This window comes from Diospyros lotus, chromosome 9 (assembly GCF_014633365.1).
Source record: "Diospyros lotus cultivar Yz01 chromosome 9, ASM1463336v1, whole genome shotgun sequence".
Classification (NCBI taxonomy): domain Eukaryota; kingdom Viridiplantae; phylum Streptophyta; class Magnoliopsida; order Ericales; family Ebenaceae; genus Diospyros; species Diospyros lotus.
In genome coordinates, this window is record NC_068346.1 from 13,568,681 (window position 1) to 13,589,787 (window position 21,107).

The window sequence follows — 21,107 nt, forward strand, 5'->3', positions numbered from 1 at the left end:
TGACCAGTGGAATGTTACTCAGTAAAAGAAATAAATTTTAATTCTTATATCTAATTTTTATTTTATTTAAGAATCATATTTAACTTATTTTTTTATCTCAATAATACTTATTAAATAATAATATCACAACCTTAAAATGGAAAATGAAGTGACAGGCGATGATTAATATGAGCAATAATCAAGCAACTTTGCACCTCATTATTCAATTATGCTTTTAAATCTATTATATAATCATTTAACAAGAATTATGGAGGAATATAAGTAATAATCCCTATTTAAACTAGGCTAAAAACACATCCATGTTCTCAAACTTTTTCATTTTAACCATTTATGCCCCTTAATTTGATGATGGACTTGTAGTACCCCTCAATTTGCAATAAAAGACTTATTATATCTCTCAAGTTTCAATTTTAGACCTATCATGCATCTCATTATCCAGTCAACACCACACGTGAAATCATGTGCGATTGAGGTGCATTAAGGCAACACCCATTTCTTTTCCTTCCTTATTCCAACGCCGATGACTTCTCGTTTTCTTTCTTTCTCACCACCGACGATTGGGCAGCACCCACAACACCTATTTTCTTTTATTTCCTCATTCCTAGCGCTGGTGACTTCTCGTCTTCCTCATTCCTCCTTGACGACGACAACTCACCTTTCTCAAGCCCACTGACTAATCGAATTTGCCTTGGCCGACGAAACCCGCGACGAAACCCGATACCCGAATCGGGTTTCATCAATCAAATTTAACCCTTATCTGAAACTCGATTTCGAGTTTCATCCTTCGATGAAACCTGAAATTGGGTTTCTGTGTTCTCTTTGATCAATTGTTTTCACTTGTCACCAGTGGTCGCTATGGTCACGGCTCACTGACATTTCAAGCTTGGTGCTTGACATAGGTCGGATTGATTGCATCATTTGTCACCATTGTTAGGTCACGACTCTTGGCATGGTTGGACAAACCAATTGCGTTGGGTTTTCCTAGCTATGGAGGTATGCTCGAGTTGTTGACAAACAAGGGCCAGTGATTAATTGGTGGCCGTCAACGACAATGGCTGACTTCTCGTCGGTTAGTCGTGGGTCGTGGTTTGCCGTCGTGAGTGCTTCATGCCCTTGGTCGTGGTCATGGGTCGCTATGATCGCTTTCAACTTGGCGATTCACCATAGCCGTGGTTAATGACTGCCATGGCCGATGGTTCGTGTCTCACCATGGTTGTTGGCTCTCTATCATGCCAATTTCAAGTTTCATCAAGGGATGAAACCCGATTCTCTTCTTCATCGCCCCTATCACTGTGCACTATGTGTGTGTGTATATATATATTTAACAACTATTGTGCATAGTGTGCATGTATGTATTAATATAAAATTTTGTCCAAGCATGTGTATGTCTCGCTTAGGATTTTGAGATTTGAGGGATGTAATAGGTCTCTCTTTGCAACTTGAGGCGCACAATAGGTCCCCCGTCAAGTTAAAAGGCATAAGTGCTTAAATACGGAGAGTTCATGGGGAAAAAGATGTTTTTAGCCTTTAAATTAAAAATATACATACGATGTGACTATTAAAAAGTTAAGGCAAAAGGCATAAGTACGTCATCCAAGTTTGTCTTTATAGCTATTTTGGCCCCTCAATTTTAAAGTGGACCTATCATGTCTTTGAACTTTTAATTTTGAAACAATCATACACCTCATCTAGTAGTTGAGTGTGTGTGTGTTATATGCGCTCTAAAAAATCCTAAATATTTTACCATGAAATCATTGTTTCAAACTCCAATTGCTCATCCAAACCCTTTTCACCGTTCCCATTTCTAGCTTACAAATACTCTCATTCTCTTTGACTGTCCCCTTATCATCATTCCCCCCATGTAGACAAGTTGCTTAATGCTTGGTGTCGTCATCAATTCACAACACCGATTGTTAAGAAACTGTCAAGTTGCTCAGTGCTTAGTGTGTAGTGCCTCCGTCGATTCACAATTTTGATTGGTCGTTGTTAAGCTCAAGGGTAAGTAAATAAGGTTTTGATGATAATAAAAATATTATTATGATATAAATGTATTTTTTACTCATGTAAAAAATAAATTTATTTTAAATTAAAGGTGGGTGCAAAAAGTAATTTTATTTTGAATTAAATGTGGGTTATTTTTAGACATATTTTATTGTTTTAATTCTTTATGTCTCAAAATCTTATGTTTGAATTTTGATATCTTGATAAATGTATTTCTTACTTATGCGAAAAGTAAATTTATTTTGAATTAAATGTGAGTTATTTTTAAACATGCTTTCTTGTTTTGTTTTTTCTTGTCAGGAAAAACCTAAAGAGTTTTTGAATTTCAAACTTCATGTTGACCCTCTCTTTAATAGCTAATTTTTTTGGAAGATGCATATATATAAGGTAAGTATGGAGGCTCGAGTAGAATAAACTTGATAAAGCATTCAAACAAAAATAAGAAGGTTCAAAGTGTAGGAAGTGTGTTGGCTGGTAGAATTCTCAACCGTTAATGAGTTGTTTGTAATTGTCTCTGGTTTTGAGTTTATTATTTTACTCACTTGTTGTGTGGTGAGTTTATTTTCTAATAATGTGCTAGTGGTTCTTATTTAGACGAGAGATTGTATGTTAATTTTAACTCCAATTAAAAGATAGCGTTGATTCTCCCTAATAGAATCTCAAACTAAGTCATCTTGAGAGAGAGGAATAGATTCTTTAAAGCTAAACCTCTATAAATATTTTCTTGCTCTCTGTAGTTGCTTGATTTTATTGTACTTATTCATATTACAATCACTACATATTAAGATCACAAATTTAAAAGTTTTCAATAAGAGTTAAAATTATTATTTTTTGAAAAATCCAATTCACCCCCTCTTAGGTATTTTTCTGGGCAACAGTTGTAAATCGCTAAGTTGCTTATTGCTTGGTGTTTGGTGTCACCATCGATTACCAAATCTGATTATTCACTACCACTAGGGGTATGATTTATTTTTATTTTTTTTGCCATTTTATCTATTTCTTAGTCTTATTTCTGGTGAATCTCGTATTGCTTTGTTTTTTGAGTTGGAAACCAATGTCAGTGAAGAGAAAACTAGCACTAGTGAATTAATTATACTACATTTTTTATTCTTTCTTTGTTTCATGATATTTTTGTATATCTCTCTATTTCACAAAGGGGAAAGTGGGCTCTTCTTTGTTCAATGCAGTTTTGGGGTTCTTTTGGGTTTTTCTTATACATTAGTTTTGATATTAGTTAGTGTTTCTTGATGGTTTATGTTGAATATGTTGATGGTCCCTAATTGAATTTATTTTTTATTATTATATTATTTAAATAATTTGGAAGGTGTTACACATGGCTGAAAAAGTTGTGAGATTAAGGTAGAATCAAGGGGAACTTTTGTAATTGATTATGGGGTGAAAGAGGTATGTTGGTGGCTTTTAAAATGTAGACATTGTGGACCTAGATAAGCTATCATTTTTTGAATTACAAACTCATGTCAGAAAATTGGGTTACACCAACCACTTTGGCATTTACTATGTGTGGGTTATAGGCAGTGATGTTTATCATTACACTTTGATTGAGGGAGATAAAGATGTGATAAATTTTTGCACAACAATTGTAGATGATGATATTATGATGTATTTGTTGAGCATATAGATAGTGAGGCTAACCTTTCAACAAATGAGGGTAATAGAGTGCAAGAATATGATCTTGAGGGGTTTGGGGAAAGCTGGGAAAACACTAAGGAAAGTAGTGTTGATAGTAATGGGGGCAATAGTGAGAAAATGAATGACTCATCAAAGGAAGATAATGGTGGATTGTAAGATGATGATGTGGCAGGTGGTCAACTTAATAGTAGGGTTGATGATGAGTTAAGGATAGCTAGAGAAAGGGTGAGGAATTATAAAAGGAGTATCGAATCTACAAATAAGGAGAATGTATCATTAGAGGAAGTAAGTATTGATGCGGGGCTCCAAGGGTACTTCTTGTGAATACTACATCTAGGGGTGTAATTGGGGGTGACAAGCCTTATGAGAATAGCTCTGATCTTGATAGCAGATGAGGTATTGAGGGAGATTCTAAAGATGAGTTTAAGGGTAGCAAATAAAGAGGATACAGAAGGAGAAATATTTGTTATGATCCGAACACTAAAATTCCTTACTAGGAGGTAGGTATGATTTTTCGTAGTCTGGATGAGTTTAGAGAGATTGTAATAGAATTGTCTAGCAATGACACCACAACTCAAGGGAGGGGTGAATTGAATTATTTAAAAAATTGATTAAACTTCAAATCTTTTTGACAAAAATTGTGGATTTAGAAAACAAAATGGTGATTGCTAGGAAAGTTTGACAAAGTAAATGGAATGAAAAATAAAAGCAATAGAGACACAAGCAGAATTTATAATGGTTTAACCAAATGGCCTAATCTACTCCCTTAACTCCTCACTAAAGATTTCAAACCCTTCACTAAATCTTCATACTTGATCACAAGTAAGCTCTCTAGTCCTCAAGACTAGAAAATATAACCTCTTACTATACAAGGAGTCCCTTGTTGAGAAATTTGTACTTTGATTTATGGAGAAAATAATTTTGAAAAATAAATTTTCAGCAAATTTGGTTTATTAATGATCACCAAAATATTTTATTGGAGAATTTTATGCTCATATATGTATGTCTTTCAAAATAGCCAAGAATGGTTTTATATAAGTTGAGTATGATATAGAGCTTGTGAAAAATTCTTTGGAAATCATCTATGTATGAAAAACATTTTGATTATATACTCATATTAGCTTTGAAAGCAAAATAATCAAGTACAACTTTTGAAAATATCTTTTTAATCTAAGAGTGTGTTTGATTGCACACATTTATCATAGAAAATATGTAATTATTACATATATTTTTTTATGAAAACAATCAAACACTCTTACCTTTCTATGAAAAATATGTGTATGATACAAGCATTTAAAGGTTTTTTCTAGAGAATTCATTTTCCAAGGGGTGGGGTGGTTTTTGTTTTCTAAACAATCATTATCTAGAATTAAATTCTAGGTAATGCAATCAAACACACCCTAAGTAAGTTTTTTATTCAATCAAGTATTGCTTTCAAAATAATCAATTATTGAAGTCATTCAATCAACTATCATAAAATCTGACTCGAGTATGTTCATACAAAAGCTATGTTTCTTAAAACAAAGTTGAGTATGATATTTTTATAATCAAGTATTGATTCTTCACACTCAAGTAAGTTTTTTGAGAAAATTCAATATTTCTATAGCTATAAAATCTAAGCATATTTTTCAATCAAGTATTGTTCAGTGTGCTTTTCAAATTAGTCGACTACATATTTTAGAAAAATCTTTTTTAATCGACTATTAAGGTTCTCCTACTTGAGTGCTTTATGAAAATTCTTTGTTATCTCAAAATTCAGTCTAGTAATGAGCTATTTTTAATCGAGTATCTTTTGGTTTCAAAATTCTGAGTATCCGTTTAATTGAGTATAACTTTCTCATCAATTGACTAAAGTATTTTTATAATCGAGTATCTATATGCATTAATGGAGTAAAGGTTGGATCGAATTTGGCTAAGTCTCTGGTCTTAAGCATAATCAAGTATCAAATATCTGTACTTTTGTATATGCATCTATTAGTCGAGTAAGTTTACCCCGTAATAAAGTAAGCAATGCAATATCTCTGTAACTTCTGAGTTAGTTGAGTAATGACTTCATCATACTAGAGTAAGCCCTATCTATAATCGATTACTTATAAGGTCCAATCAAGTGAAGAGTTATATTAGTCGAGTAAGCCTATAAGTTATAGTCGAGTAACTGGTGTTTATTTTTAAAAAATATATCTATTACTTAGAAAAGAAAAAAAATGACATTTTTTATTGTTAAAGTTTATCTCTTTATTCTATAAAGTCTAACAATGTTCTCTTATATAAAAATGATAAATATGGTTATGCACAGTGTGTAAAATGTTTTATCTATTTAATATGCACATGGTTTTAACTAATTTGACTATTATCAATCAAATCAAAGAAGTTGTGAGTATGTGTAGGTATCAAGACAAATTCCAGTGTCAAGCTTCTATAAAAAGCCAAGTGATGTAAAGGGGCTGCTGCTGCGATTGATATTAAGCAAGCGTAAGCCACTGTTGTCCGAGCAATACCAAGTCCAATCCAAATTTAGACACAACGAAGCCATGTTCTTTCGAGCTAATATTCACTACTTGAGTGATTAGTCTTCATGTTCATTCCTTCTTCACTCCAAACGATTATTTGGTAAAGTTTTTCATGCAAATATTCTTAAACCAAATACTAGATTAAGAAAGTTGAGTGCTTTATTCATTCAAATTCTTATAACTCCAAGCAATTATTTGGTAAAGTTTCTCATGCAAATATTCTTAAACCAAATACTAGATTAAGAAAGTTAAATGTTTTATTCATTCAAATTCTTATAACTTTCTTATTGTTCAGGAGAATGTTTGAAATCATTGTATTATCTTATATTTTTCTCTTAAGAAATTCTTTCACAAATCTTTTGTGAATCTCTTGTAAAGGTTATGCCTAATTCTTTAAAATGTCGTGGTTGTGGATAAGTCTAGTTATTAAAAAGTCTCATGTAAAGGTTACAGTTGTTCTTGTAAAAAAGATAGGGTTCATACTTAACTCATTAAAAACAAAGGTTATAGTTAAACTTGAAAAAATTATGTATGGGTTATAGTTGAACTCTAAAAACCAAAATCTCATAATGGATGTTTTCAAAATTCTTAATGAGCTAACATAGTGGACTAGGCTTGTTGGCTGAACCACTTAAAAATGTTGTGATCATGTGATTTGCTTATTACTTTTTGATGATATTATTTTTCATCTTCCATGCAATATTTTCATATTCAATTCAACTCTATAACATCAAGCAAAATGCTTTCAACTCTTTTTCATGTTTACTTCTCAAGTACAATATTCACTCATAGTGCTTGATTTTTATGTTCTTAGTGGTATTGTTCTTCTCTTACTATAAAATGTTGTTTTATAAGCATCATGCAATATTGCTCTTTTCATTGCATTTATAAATGTCTTTAAAGCAATCGAGTAATCAATGTTGATACTCAAGTATTTTTTTTCAAGATATTTGAATAAACTTATCTTTTCATTTGTGTAAGCAAAACAATTATTTTCATCTTAAAAATGTATCTTCATCTTTATCAAAATACTTTGCGATTTAAATTGATTCCTATAAAACATATTTTCATATATTATACAATGTATTCTAATTTTGTGCCAATCATCATTATGTAAATTGGTGTCAATTTTCAATTGCATGTATAAAGGTTTTCAAACCTCACTGATTTCTTATATTGATTTTAGGATTAACATTTAAGAAAAAGTGAATACAATCATATTGTTATTATGTTAACTATTTTCTTATATTTATATTCAAATGTTGTTTTTCATTCATACATACTTATTTTGTATTTCAGGTATGTTTGTATTATCTTGTATGAAAATGTTTTAATCTATATAAATTCCATATTGAGTTGCTGCAACATCTTTTTTTATGCTATGAAAAGTATATTTCAAATTAGCCTTAATGCAATTTATTTTTTAATATCTCAAAAATATTCAAAACATCTAATTCACCCTTCCCTCTTAGATGATCTTTTAGCTCTCTAGCAACCTTGCTAGGAAAATGGAACAAGATTACAATAAGAGAGGATCTAAGAGATGAATAAGTTACAAATTCTCTCAAAGATTACAAGGCTTGAAAGCAATAAATACAATGAAGAATCAAAGCCTTAAAGAAAGCACATTTTTGAGCACTTTTGAACACTTGAGAGTAGATGAAACAATGAATGCTTGTAATAAATTCTTTGAGTTTCATAAATGATCCACCAGTCTTAAATTTATAAAGCATGGCGAGCGATTTGAAAAAATTTGGCCGTTAGAGGTAGTTGGGGCCATTAAATGAGCTTCCAAAACTAACCATTGGAACATCCGTGAGAAAAATAATTAATAGATTCATAGAATCGGTTGACATGTTAGAGCAAATTTGAAAAATGGTTGGCAGGAGAAGCAAAAATGGTCGACATGCTGAAAAGCTGTCGATCGATTTTTATGCACTAGTTGTCGATCGCACCTAGCCAAGAGCAAACATTTGACCGATCAATAGCCTATGAAGGTTGATAGACAACAAGGACCAAAACGGGCGATAGTTCCTTTAGAATCGGTCGACAGTTTGTCCTTTGCTTTTAAAAATTTTGCTTCATATCTTCAACACTTTAAAACCAATTTTGCTAAAACAATTTTGATTGAAGCCCATGATATCAAAACTTGATTTTTCAAGTGCCCTTAAGATAAGTATGTTGTTGAAAGGAGAGTTAACCTTACCATTAGACCAAATGAGCCTAAAAGGGTCAGGTTAATTGTAAGGAATGGTGTCTATGGTTCTTATTTGCTAGTGTAGATAAAAAAATCAAATAAATTATTTATCAAAACTTATAACCCTGTGCACTAGTGTTATAAAACTAACAAAAATAAGTTATGCAATTCAAAGTTCATTGTTAGGCATTTTAGGAAAAGGATTTTAGCTCAACTTAGGATCAATGTTAGAGAAATTCAAAAACTTGTAGAGAGTCCTTGAATGTGTTTATGGGAAAAACAATGTGCTGGAAAGCAAAGAATAAGGTGCTTGGAAGTATGATAGGTGATTACAAGGTTGAATATGGTAGGCTGCATGACTATGCTGACGAAATTAAGATATCCAATCCTGAATTTGTGTTTTGTTAAAGTGAAAAGGGGTGAAGATGGGTTGCAACATTTTAAGAGATTTTATGTTTGTTTTGATGCTATTAAAAATGGGTTTAAGGATGGGTGTAAACAAATTCTAGGGTTTGATGAATGCTTTCTCAAGAATCCATATAAGCGTCAACTTTTAATTTGTGTATTAAATGATGGTAATAATCAGATGTCTTCAATAACTTGGGGAGTTTTGGATATAAAGAACAAAAAAACTAGAACTAGTTCACCTCTACCATGAAAATGGACCTTGGTATCAATATAGATACTAGTTGGACTGTGGTTACAAACATACAAAAGGTATACTATTTAAACTTATAGTTCAATTAATTATTTTTCATTTACAAATTATGCTTCATATGATGTTAATACATGAATTAAATTTTTGCATGGTAGGGTTTGGATTTTACAATTGTTGAAGAGTTATTTGAAGTCAAGCATAGGATGTGTGCTAGGCACATATGTTACACCGGGCTAAGAAGTGAAGATAAAATTTTGGGAAGTTCTAAGGGCACTTTATGAGTAATTGTTAGAAATTGAATAAAATGAATAACTTTGAAAAAGAGATAGTTGAGGACCTCTTGTATTATAACCATAATACATAGTGCAAGACATTCTTTAGAACATATTGTCAATGTGATGTTGTAGAGAATAACAAGTGTAATACCCCATGTTCATATAAAGTTGCCACATAATTTCGATGACTTTAGAATACCGAAAAATGGGTTTGATAGTAGTTATATGTACCAAATCGACTGCAGGGAATGTCTCGGAATGAAATTATCTAAAAAAAATTATATGGTCTCGACGAGCATATCGAGATAGGATTTATGGTATCAAAAGAAATCGGATCGGGAACAATTTTCGGTACAGCTAAAATACAGTCGCCATTTAGGTTGTAAAACCGAATTGTTGTAAGGGACTCCCGAAAAATTAACGGTCCCCTAGGGAGGCTTCGATTTTGCATAATAAACAACCCTTCAGTGGTTTCGGGATCAAAACGACAGTTCGGTAAGGACACTGGGGAAAAATCGTCTATTTTTAACTAAGCTTCAAGTTACTAATTTTGGATTTTCAGTATTGGAATGCAATGAAATTCAGTGTTTAAGAATGTAATTGCAATTAGGTAATTGTCCTAATAAATTTAGAATGAAATGGGAGGTTTAAAAGTATAATTTCTCTATTAATATAAGTGTAATATATATATATATATAATTATATATATAAGTGGGCGTAGTAGTGCTCGTGTGTGTGATGACCAACCTTTGTGAGATCTTCATGGCTGAGATATTGGCCGCAAAATAGGGGGATTGTGGCAGCGATTTTGCTGAGTGGCAGCGAGATTTGAGGCGAGATTTGTGGGGATTTTCTAATGTGCGTGGCGGGCAAGCATGCAACAGTGCTATAATATATATATATATATATGTAGGTATACGGGTGGAGTGGTGGCCAAGGCAGGAGGTCTATAAATTGATGCGTTTTGCCCGATTAAGAGTAGTGAGGAATCGAGAGAGTGGAAGCGATCGAGTAAGAGAAAGAGAGAGAGGTCGAAAGAGCTTGGAAGCCGCGGCCAGCAAACGTTTCAGCGGCCATGGCAGCAACTCGAGCGGCCATAGTCGCAATGCAGGGGCTGCTGGCAGCAAGCACGCGAGCAGGGGCGATTGAGGCAGCGGGTGCGCGAAGGAGGCTGAAGGCCGCGGTGATGGTGCGAGCAGGCCGCGAAGGTAATGGAAGCACGACCGAAAGTGGTTGGACACGCAGCAAGCATGGCAGTGCCCAGGTGTGCGCTCAAGGAAGCTGGTGGTGACGCAGGTCGATGGCAGTAGGCCGCGATGGCGCGGCTGCGAGTAAACAGCGACCGGAGTCGAACGGGGCAGCCGCGAAGGCGGCTCGGGCATGGAGTTGCAGGCGCGCGGCACTATGCGAAGAAGCCGCGAAGAAGAAGAAGAAGAATAAGAAGAAAAGAAAATTAGGGAAAATGTCGAAAAGTCCTAGAAAAATCCTGAAAAATAGGAAATGAAGATGTAATGATATCCCGAAGATTTTGGTGAGAAAAACAGTCCGGGCACGCTTTTCAAGGATGGGGCACGCATATCGAGGAAATTCGAGATGTTAAGTTAAGCTTAGTAAAATTCCTTAGAAAATTTCAGAAATTCAAGAATATTATTTTATGAATTATCGAAGTGAAATATTTGAGAAAATATTTTAGAAACATTTAATCTGGATTTATTGAGGAAAAATAGGAAGAAATAGAGAGAAAATTATAGAAAATGTCAGAAATTATGGAAGAATAGGTTTTAACGTTTATTTAAATAATTATGGTGATTATGATACTTTGAGGCTAAAGTTGAAGAGACTCGTGCAAATTTTGAAGTTGGCACGCAAATCGAGGCGATGCATGAGACAAGGCACGGAGATCGAGGTAGCCCGATAAGCTTGAGAAGGTAAGTGGTACTTCCTCAAAAAAATTTTCATCATATTGACATACTCTGATATGTATCCATCACGTAGACTGCACACATGACATGACTATGTAATGCATAAATACACGTTGATATCATTGATCACTCGCATTTGAGGCCGTAGGGAGTACGAACTGGCACCGCTACTTTATCAAGGGTGCACCCATACACCTCGGCTTCGAAAGAGGGGGCCGCAAAAATGGTAGGTAGCATGAGGGGTGCAGTTGACACCTACGATGAAAGACATTGCATACACACATGACATAACATTATGTACTCTTACTTAGATGGTTCATCATCTAACTTGGGTTTTGCCCCTGGAATATTCAAACGTTCCAGGAGGAAATTGTCACAGATACAAGGATAAATGAGGCATGAAATGGCACTTAGCAGAGTGCAGGAAGAATGAAATGTAGGTTATGTAGCCCATGTATTTTTGATTCTGCTACTTTAGATTCTGAACGTTTTGAGAAATGTCGAAGATGTAAGAATTTATTTATGATTAATGTTAAGATATCAGGTTTCGATCATTGCTTCCGCATTTGATGTGTATAGTGATTCTCTTTCGAGAAAAAATTGATTGGAAGTTCTGGGACCGATTCGAGGTATGATGTGGTTTAGCTTTAATGTTTGAAAGAAAAAATTATTGTTCCAGAATTGTCCCAAATTATAACGCGCCCGAAAAAGCGGGGCGTTACAACAAGAGTGAAACTTTCAATGGTTGGATCCTCAGTGTTAGACTGAAGTCCATCATCACTATGTTAGAAGAAATTAGACTGTAGGTGATGGAAATGATTGCAACAATGAGGTAATTTATAGATACATATATTTCAAATATTTCACCTCATGCCATGGAGAAGTTGGAGATGAACAAAATCTTAGAAATGAAGTGTCAGATTCGATGGAATGGAGATACTGGTTTTGAGGTTTTAGAAAGGGAGTATGGTCATAATGTAGACTTAAAAAACATGACATGTACTTACAAGAGTTTGAACTTGAAAATAATACCTTGTCAACATGTTGTATGTGCTTTGTTTCGTCGAAAGTTGAATCCTGAGGATTACATTGCAAAGTGATATAAGAAAAAGACTCATCTGAAGTCATAAAACTTCTGTTTGCAACCAGTTAGAGGTATAAAATTGTGGCTAGATTTAGAGAATCCCACTATTGAACCAGTTGAACCTAAGAAACAACTGGACAGACCAAAGCTAAAGAGAAAAAAAAGATAGAGAAGAACCAAAGAGTAAAAATCGGTAAATATTCCAAGATAGGTTTAACAATAAAGTGCTCCAAATGTAAGGAATTTGCCCACAATAAAAAGGGTTGCAAGACAAGTTTGAGTCATCATGAGGTAAAGTTTTGATTGACATAACTTATCAAATTTTCATTACATTTTACTGGCATTTAATCATTTTTTATATTTTTATGTTTCCAGCAATCAATAAATATGAGTCAAGGAAATAAGTGCAATACAAGTGCAGTTGGGATGGGTCACGGATACCATATTAATAACAAATGCTCATTTAATCTTTTTTCTTCTGTCAAATCCTCAAATATGTGATTAAATAATTTGGTTGTTGATGGTGTTTTTCCCATATTTCTTTTTCTTTCTTTTTTATTTGTTTTTCTTTATGATTTTTGTTGTGAGTATGAATATGGCCGTTTGAATGAGTGAAACTTTGAATTTAAATTTATTGTTGGAGTGAACAATCATTTTCAGTTAATTTTGTTTGGATGTGCATTAAGTGGGAGGAAACAACTATTAGATTAGATTTGATCATGCGCAACGGAATAAAATTATTTTAGATATCTCGTTTTTAAAATTTTTACAATTTAGAAAACGAATAAGGAAATAAAATAATACCTTTTGATGAAATCTGATTTCACCACAAAGTTACCCGCCATAAAATCCTCCATGCGTAGAATGCCAAGTCGGTCAACTTGAAACCACTTTTTAATCCAAGATCATCTCAAGAGAAGAAATTTTTTTTCTACGAATCCATATAGAAATTTCTAAAAAATTTCTAATTTTTTTTTTTCTGATTTATGGTCACCTTGATTCAAGGTTTATGGTCATATTTATAAGAATCCATATAGAAACCCTAGGGCGGAGTTGGGTTAAGCTTAATGTGTTAGCATTAAGACCAATCCGATTATGAATAATATTAATAATTTTATTTACAATAAAATTATTTATTTATTCTTATTTATCCCTATAAAATAATTACGCCAATATTAATAATTTTTAAAATTACTAATTTATCATTATTCTCTTAAAAGTGATTTCTTATTGGGTGGAACTTTCTGGGTTCACAATTATATTGACAACGAGAATAGTTTATTATTAATTCTCATAAATCATGAGTGACATTTAACAATATGTCATGACTACACAATTAAATGTAAAGCGGGTATAGTGAACATTTTACTACGATTCTATACAATATAATCCATTTATCATCCTATATCTTGATAAGATATGAGATTATGGCACTACAACAATTTTGGGTTTACGAGGCATTTAAAAATGCCTTAATATGTAGTTTATTGGGGCATTTTAGCTATTAGGGCGCTAACAAAAGTGTCGCATGTAATCGTGCCCTAAAAGCTTATTGAGACACTAACAAATGCTGTGTAAATCCACCAAGATATCTCCCTGCATTTTACATGTAATGGCATTTAAAAATGCCTCGAAAACAACTGTAAATTTATGCATGTAATGACATTTAAAAATGCCTCAAAAATAATTATAAATTTATGCATGTAATGGCATTCAAAAATGCCTTGAAAACAATTGTAAATTTAAGCATGTAATGGCGTTTGAAAATGCCTCGAAAATAACTGTAAATTTAAACATGTAATGGCATTCAAAAATGCCTCAAAAACAACTATAAATTTAAGCATGTAATGGCATTCAAAAATGCCTCGAAAATAACTGTAAATTTAAACGTCTGATGACATTTAAAAATGCCTCTAAAACAACTATAAATTTAAGCACTTTTTTTTTCAAAATAGATTGATCTGGTGAACAAATTTTTGAATTCTAAAACCTGATATCAACCAACATAGACACAAATCTCTTCATCTAATTTAGTAATCCAAACCACATAATAAAACCACTTCACATATACATATACAAAACCAATACTCCATGGTCTATGATTGATTTGTCAAAAAAAGAATTACTCCAAAAATCCATAAATCTAACAATTATCATCATTTGTCATCCATTATAACACCAAAAAAAAAATTAACAAAACAACTAATCTCCATGATCTATTGAACTCTAATCATCACTTTCATCATGTTCAACCTACACAAAGAAAGTAAAAATATCTTAGTAAAATAGAAACAAAGTTTTTCTAAAGAAAGATGAAATCAACAATATAAAAGTATAAATGTACCAAGAACAATGGCCATGCAACATGTGCTCCAAGGGCATCTCCAATGGTTTCGAACATTCCATATCTTCTTATCAATTCTTCATCCCACTCTACTGCCACTTGAATATGTACCTCACACCAATTAGGTCTTAGTTGTGATCCACCAACTTCTGTGGATGGATCAATACTCCGGACAATTCCTTTTGCTACAATTTGAGTTGGGTCATTTATACTTTTCAAACAAACTCTATTTTGAACCTATCAAAAAAATAACAATGGATAATACAAGTTCAATATCCAACAACATCCTCAACAAAAAAGTAACATATATAAAACAAAAATTTAAGCAGCATCACACTACTTGTAAAACTCATCATAAATAGAATAATGGAAAACAAAAGGAAAGAAAAAGAGAGATGAAACTAAATAGATAGAAAAGACCGTCGAATGGGTCAAAGCCTAAAGTTACAATGTCCCAAACAACAATTTTAAGTCGTAGTACTCGAATGTGCATAACTACTACAATGAAGAAGATAGTAAGAAAATTACTTGAATTGGTTGGCGAGTTGAAATTGGTGAAGAAAAACCCATATTGCTCTGAAGAGATGACACAAGATTAGAAGGGTTCGAAGATGGCGTAGGATGACTATTACTAGGTGTTTCTCTATTTTCCATGCACATAGCTCTCAATTCTTGTAGCTGTTCATTCATATTCATGTATTGTTCCTTCATCATCTCCAATTCATTCTTATAACTCATAGCAAGTCTATGAGACTTTGCACGACTAGGTATTGGACCATAAAGATCTGAAGGACAAACACCTAAGCCATACATACGTACATGCCCAGCTTTCTCCTTTCCCATAACTTGAGAGTAAATATCATTTTCATTTTGGTCATTTCGTGGACCTTCTGGAGCATTAATAGTTAACTCACGCATTGCTTCCTACAAAAAAAAAAAAATTATATTCAAAGAATAAATATAAACAAATGGACAAATAAATTATTATTATTTTTATTTAACTATTACCATTGCTTGACTAGCTACATCATTTCCCGGAGTTTCACCTTTTGAGTAACACTCAATGAACAAGGTAGAGCGTGATGGGTAATAGCCAAGTTCCTTTTTCTGCATACAATGTAAATATTTATATATTATATAATAGTTAAACAAAGATATAAAATTGAATACTTCCAATCATGACAAATATAATTAATGAGAAACAAAAATAATATTTATTTCATTAAAATTCAATTATACATAGCGTTTTGAAAGGAAGTAGAAGTTACCTTTTTCTCTGCCACTCTAGCGAAACTCATCTTACCCTTTCGGTGTACTATTTTTTGATGTCCTCGACTCACTTTATTTCTATCACTAACTCTCTAGAATACATGGCAAATTTTGTAAGAGTAATTAATTGAAAAATACCACAAGTTAAAGTATAACTTTACACACACCTTTGATGCATCAGAATTCCAAAAAGTTACCAACTCCTTCCATTGGTCTTCATGAACTCTTTCAGGAACATTTTTCATTTGTTCAACAAGAGATACATTTGGATCATAATAGTTTGTTTTCACAAAAGATTTCCAATTTCTCCACTTTTTGGCGATAGATTTCAATATCCAATCCTCTTGACCAGGAGGAAGCTGAAACTTTTCCTAAAAAAAAAAAACAAATCAATTTGATAGAAGAATAAGCATGAACAATGATATTATACAATATTGTTATAATATAAAGAATGAACTACACCAATACCTGAACTTGGGTCAACATCTCTTTTTTATAAGTTTGAGGTACTTTGATCCAATTCTTATAATGTAATGGTGCGTATCTTCCATTGCGTGCTATAGCCCCCAAGAAGTGAGCTAATTCACTTGATGACTTTTCATCAATAGGTTGCCCTAGGTCATTAAATTCAACTTGAATAGCCTCTTGCTTATCTCGAGCCCAAATTTTTCGCATAAATGTTGGCCCTCGTACATTCTTCTTGATACCATTGTCTATTCCAAAACATTATAGAAGTATAAAGTGAAATGAGCAAAGCTGAATTAGAAAAGTTGATAGATTACCTGAGACTATATTGGTTTGAGTGTTGCTTAAATCTCTTCTTGACTGGTTTGAGTCCAACCCATCAGACATACGTCCAATTCTAGTTCTTGGTGCCATCAAGCTGAATTTGTGTGAATGTAGCAATACTCACTGTTATATAACAATGATTCTATGTACCAAACTAATGGAACAACACACAAATAGTATTTAGATAATTGAAATAGCTAATTAAGACAACACAATCTTGATATATAGTTTTCTACAACGAAAAATGAATTAATTGAAAATAAAACCCAAAGGAGAAAGCATTAAAAACTACAAACTCAATTTAGAAAAGCATAGAATTGAAAGTCGTACAAAGTTATAACATAAAAAAATAATAATGAACCATATCAACCATAAGCATCAAATTCATCATGCTCCCTAGCCCATGTAATATCAACATTGATGTCACCATCTTGAATTTGAGGATTGCATGCATGGCTTTGCAGCTGAGTCTCTATATCATCCTCACATGAATTGACTTTTTGATCAAATTGGTCTCTAGGTGTGGTTCTTATTACAACATGCCAGTCTTTTTCTGTAGGGTCTTCCACATAAAACACTTGTTGTGCTTGAGAAGCTAAAATAAATGGCTCATTTGTGGGCATGAGTCTAGTGAAATTGACTAAGGTGAAACCATCATCATCTTCTTTCTTTCCACTTCTTTGAGAAACCCAATCACAATTGAATAGCGTCACTTTTTTACCACTGAGATAATCTAACTCTAAAATATCATTTAGAACTCCATAATATGTGACATCTCCTGATATGGGGTTGTTATCCCTCACGCTAGCATAACTTTCTGTCTTGGCAATAACAATAACCCCACTATTTTGAGTTTTTCTCTTTTCCTCAACTTCTTTCACACGAAATCTAAAACCATTAATAATAAAACCCTTGTACTTTCTTGCAACACAATTAGGACCTTGAGCAAGAGCTCGAAGCTCTTCAGATATATCCTCATTTCCAGCAGCAAACATTTCTCCAACCTAAATAAATGAAGGATAAGATTATGAAAACAAAAATAAATAAATAAATTAAAAAAATTGAAACCAAGGTTACTGAATAAAAACTTACCGTGTCACTAAACCATGAAGTAAATTCCTCGGTGTGTTTAATAGCCCTTTGTCGTTTAGAAAGTCGAGGATATTGATTGTTTATTATAGTCTCATGTTGTCTGTGCATATAGTAGAATATAAGGATACAAAAGAGCTATTTATACTCTATTAAAATTAATGGAAAATAATTATTGACTTACTGAATAAATTCTTGAACTGCGTCACAATTAAACAACACATATTTATGTGCCATTTCTAATGTTTCTCTATTTAAAACAACCATATCTTCTTTTCCAAATGATCGTCCTTGCATTGCAAATATTGGTAACTCAACATTGCTAACATTTCCTTCATCAGAATTTCTACTTGGCCGATTGAATTTGGTTTCAATGTCATCAAAATATCTAGAACAAAAGGTTAAACATTCATTTGCTAAATAACCTTTAGCAATGGAACCCTCTGGATGAGATCTATTTCTTACATATGACTTCAATGTGGACAAATACCTATAAGATGCCCAATGATGAAAAAGTAATTATGTTTGCTTTCAAATGAATGATATCTAAATAAAATTTGACAAAATAGAAGCAATCAGTATTACTTACCTCTCAATAGGATACATCCAACGATAATGTACAGGCCCAGCAAGTTTAGCTTCTGTTGCTAAGTGAATTGGTAAATGCACCATAACATCAAAGAATGATGGAGGGAAAATCCTTTCTAGGTGACAAAGTATTAATGCAATTTGGTATTCCATTTGAACCAAATCAACAGAGTTGAGTGATTTCGAACAAAGATTTTTGAAGTACTGGCATAACTCAATCAAGGGCACTTTATCGCTATGCCTCATTAGAATTATTTTATTAAGGTATTTTTTTAAATTATGTCTCAAAATAGTATTTTATAAGGCATTTTTTAAAAAATGTCTTAAAAAAAATGCCTCAATAAGTGTTTTTTGTTGTAGTGTGGACATGTAAGATCTCTCAATCTCATCATATGATCAAATCCAAAATCATTCTTGACTAATATGACACAATTCATGAAAAACACATTCCATCGTTATAATATCTCAACTAAGAATTTATCGTCAAATGATTATTAGATCACATAGGATATCATCATCGCAAACCTTGAAGTGATAGATTCCATGTCTGATATACACATATCTCATGCACCACTTGATTAGGCACATAGATATGTATAATCATTCCTGATTAAAACAATTATATAGCATCGTTGATTCCCTAATCCACCAATGCATAGGTATCATGTCATCTCAGATCTAAGTAGTAGTTGCACATACGTAACTAACATTAAATCATTGACCCGTGAGTAAGAACCTATGTTATTCAATGTTAACAATCTCGTTCAATGAACTCGTTCCTGTAATGAGTATCCAATCATATTCCTTTCATATCTCATATAGAATCACACGATACTCACCAATTTTCACCTTCAGTATCTTATATTGAATAAGAAGAAAGACGATGTGCTAGTTTTTACGAATTGTTATTATCCATGTTAGGAATTCTATGACTATAAACTTGTTTATAACATAACAAATCGTGGATTAACTATTACTCATATCCTTAATACTTAAAGATGATATCCACTCCTTATTATACTAATGAATATTTGTTCAATTTAAATTATATTACATTTTAAATCAAAAGCATAAACTTGTCATTTTATTAATATTTAAAAAATTACAAGATCAAGTCTCTTTGTATCACTAACATTAGTCACAAGGGCTCATGTCCAACAACATCAACTTTTGTTTGGTTAATGTGCACTTTGGTATTTGGTTAATGTGCACTTTGGCATAGAGCAATGGGTGTCAAATTCCTAAAGTTATAATTACTGACGAAGGTAAATCGCAAGAAAAAGCTATTAAAGAGGTGCTCCTGATGCACGACATTGTTTTTGCTTGTAGCATGTGCTAAGAAAGATTCCAAAAGATCTTGGTCATAAAGTGAGTAGCTTTGAAATTTTCATGATGAAATTTAACAAATGCATATGATAGTATTGGAAAATTAAAGAGTTTGAAAAGAAATGGTGGAAAATGGTCGGTAAATTTGAGCTTAGAGAAAATGAATGGTTTCAGTCACTTAATGAAAATCGTAAAAAATGGATTCCTGCTTATATGCATGATACTTTTCTGGCTGAAATTTGTATAGCTGAACCATCTAAGTGCATATCCTCTTTGTTTGATAAATACATATGCAGGGACTTTTGTTATTTAGTTAAGCAGCTAAATGATCTGGACTTCTGTTATTTGTTTCACTATGTTAATTTTTGGTTTGATCTGAAATTGTTTATTAAATCCCAGATAAGAATATGAAGTTTCTGTGATAGAATGGCTGAACCAATCATTACCAGCCTTTATATCGTAGCATGTTTTGGCAGTGAGGCAATTTCATATTTGAGTTGAGTGGCTAGAGTCCTAAATTCCAACCCTGTCCAATTCATTTCACGTTGGTTGTACTTTTCTCTCCCCCTGTTTATAAGGAAAAAATTATAATTAAGTCTTTGACGTCATTCCATTTCCTTAGTCTTTTAGTCTTTTCATCATTTGAGGGAGGGGGCTGAAGATTGCTTAAGTAGGGGTTTTATGGTGTTTTTTTTTTCATTGAAACTAGATAATGATAAATAAATTATTTTATTTATTTGTTTTGTCTTACTTTGAGTTCCCATATCTACAGTGAGACCACATCAAAATTATGCAAGAGAAAAAAATATATGTTTAAAATTTTCTATCAATTTTCTTGTTGTTAATGTAGGTTTAATTCATACAATCCGACCAAACGTCATTGGTTTAGGGTTTAGTATACTCAAGATGTTACTAGCACTTGTCCAAATGCTAGTATTAGTGGTGCTAAAAGGTCGTATACAATGTCAATAGTGTCTTTCTCTGCGAAATAACAAAATGTGATGAGGGGAATGAGAGTCTTGTACAATAAAACTAATGGGGTCATGACATATAAGGTATACTATTTACATATATCAAATTTGTTGTTATTTGAAAATTTAAATAATTCATCGAATTGATTGTATATAGTATTTGTTTGTATATGATCATTAAATATCACTCCATTATTTATGCATGCCCCAAGGCAAGTAAAAAGCTTAGCAGTTGTCACAGGTGATCTTGGCTTTAAATCACCAAGGTTGAAATGGCAAGGAAGGAATACAATAACTGCCAACTAATTTAAGCAGCAAAAGGTCGACCAATTGTGAAGACAACGATAACAAATGGAGCCACCTCAACTCAAGGATCAAGTGCAACCAACCAACCAATAGGATAGAGACATGTTTCAAATATAAGTACTGAACAA

At 32.7% G+C, this 21,107-nt stretch overlaps 1 protein-coding gene across 1 annotated transcript; it reads right to left on the minus strand.

Annotated features, from left to right (window-relative positions):
* Nucleotides 1–15,549: 15,549 nt before the first annotated feature.
* Nucleotides 15,550–17,506, minus strand: LOC127810469 (uncharacterized). The gene is made up of 3 exons (XM_052349981.1): nucleotides 16,379–17,506; nucleotides 16,078–16,281; nucleotides 15,550–15,748 (listed from the first exon to the last, which is right to left on the minus strand). The coding sequence occupies exons 1-3, from the start codon at nucleotides 16,583–16,585 to the stop codon at nucleotides 15,635–15,637; spliced, it is 525 nt and encodes a 174-aa protein (XP_052205941.1). The 5' UTR covers nucleotides 16,586–17,506; the 3' UTR covers nucleotides 15,550–15,634.
* Nucleotides 17,507–21,107: the final 3,601 nt, after the last annotated feature.

Bases quoted from the DNA above. Each gene is read 5' to 3' on its own strand.
- LOC127810469 (XM_052349981.1), bottom strand. From the start codon at position 16,585: ATGCGAAAAATTTGGGCTCGAGATAAGCAAGAGGCTATTCAAGTTGAA. The intron at 16,282-16,378 runs GTATTGGTGTAG...TTTTTTTTTTAG, and splicing joins AGATGTTGACCCAAGTTCAG to GAAAAGTTTCAGCTTCCTCC. The intron at 15,749-16,077 runs GTGTGTGTAAAG...CATTGTATGCAG, and splicing joins GGAATTCTGATGCATCAAAG to AAAAAGGAACTTGGCTATTA.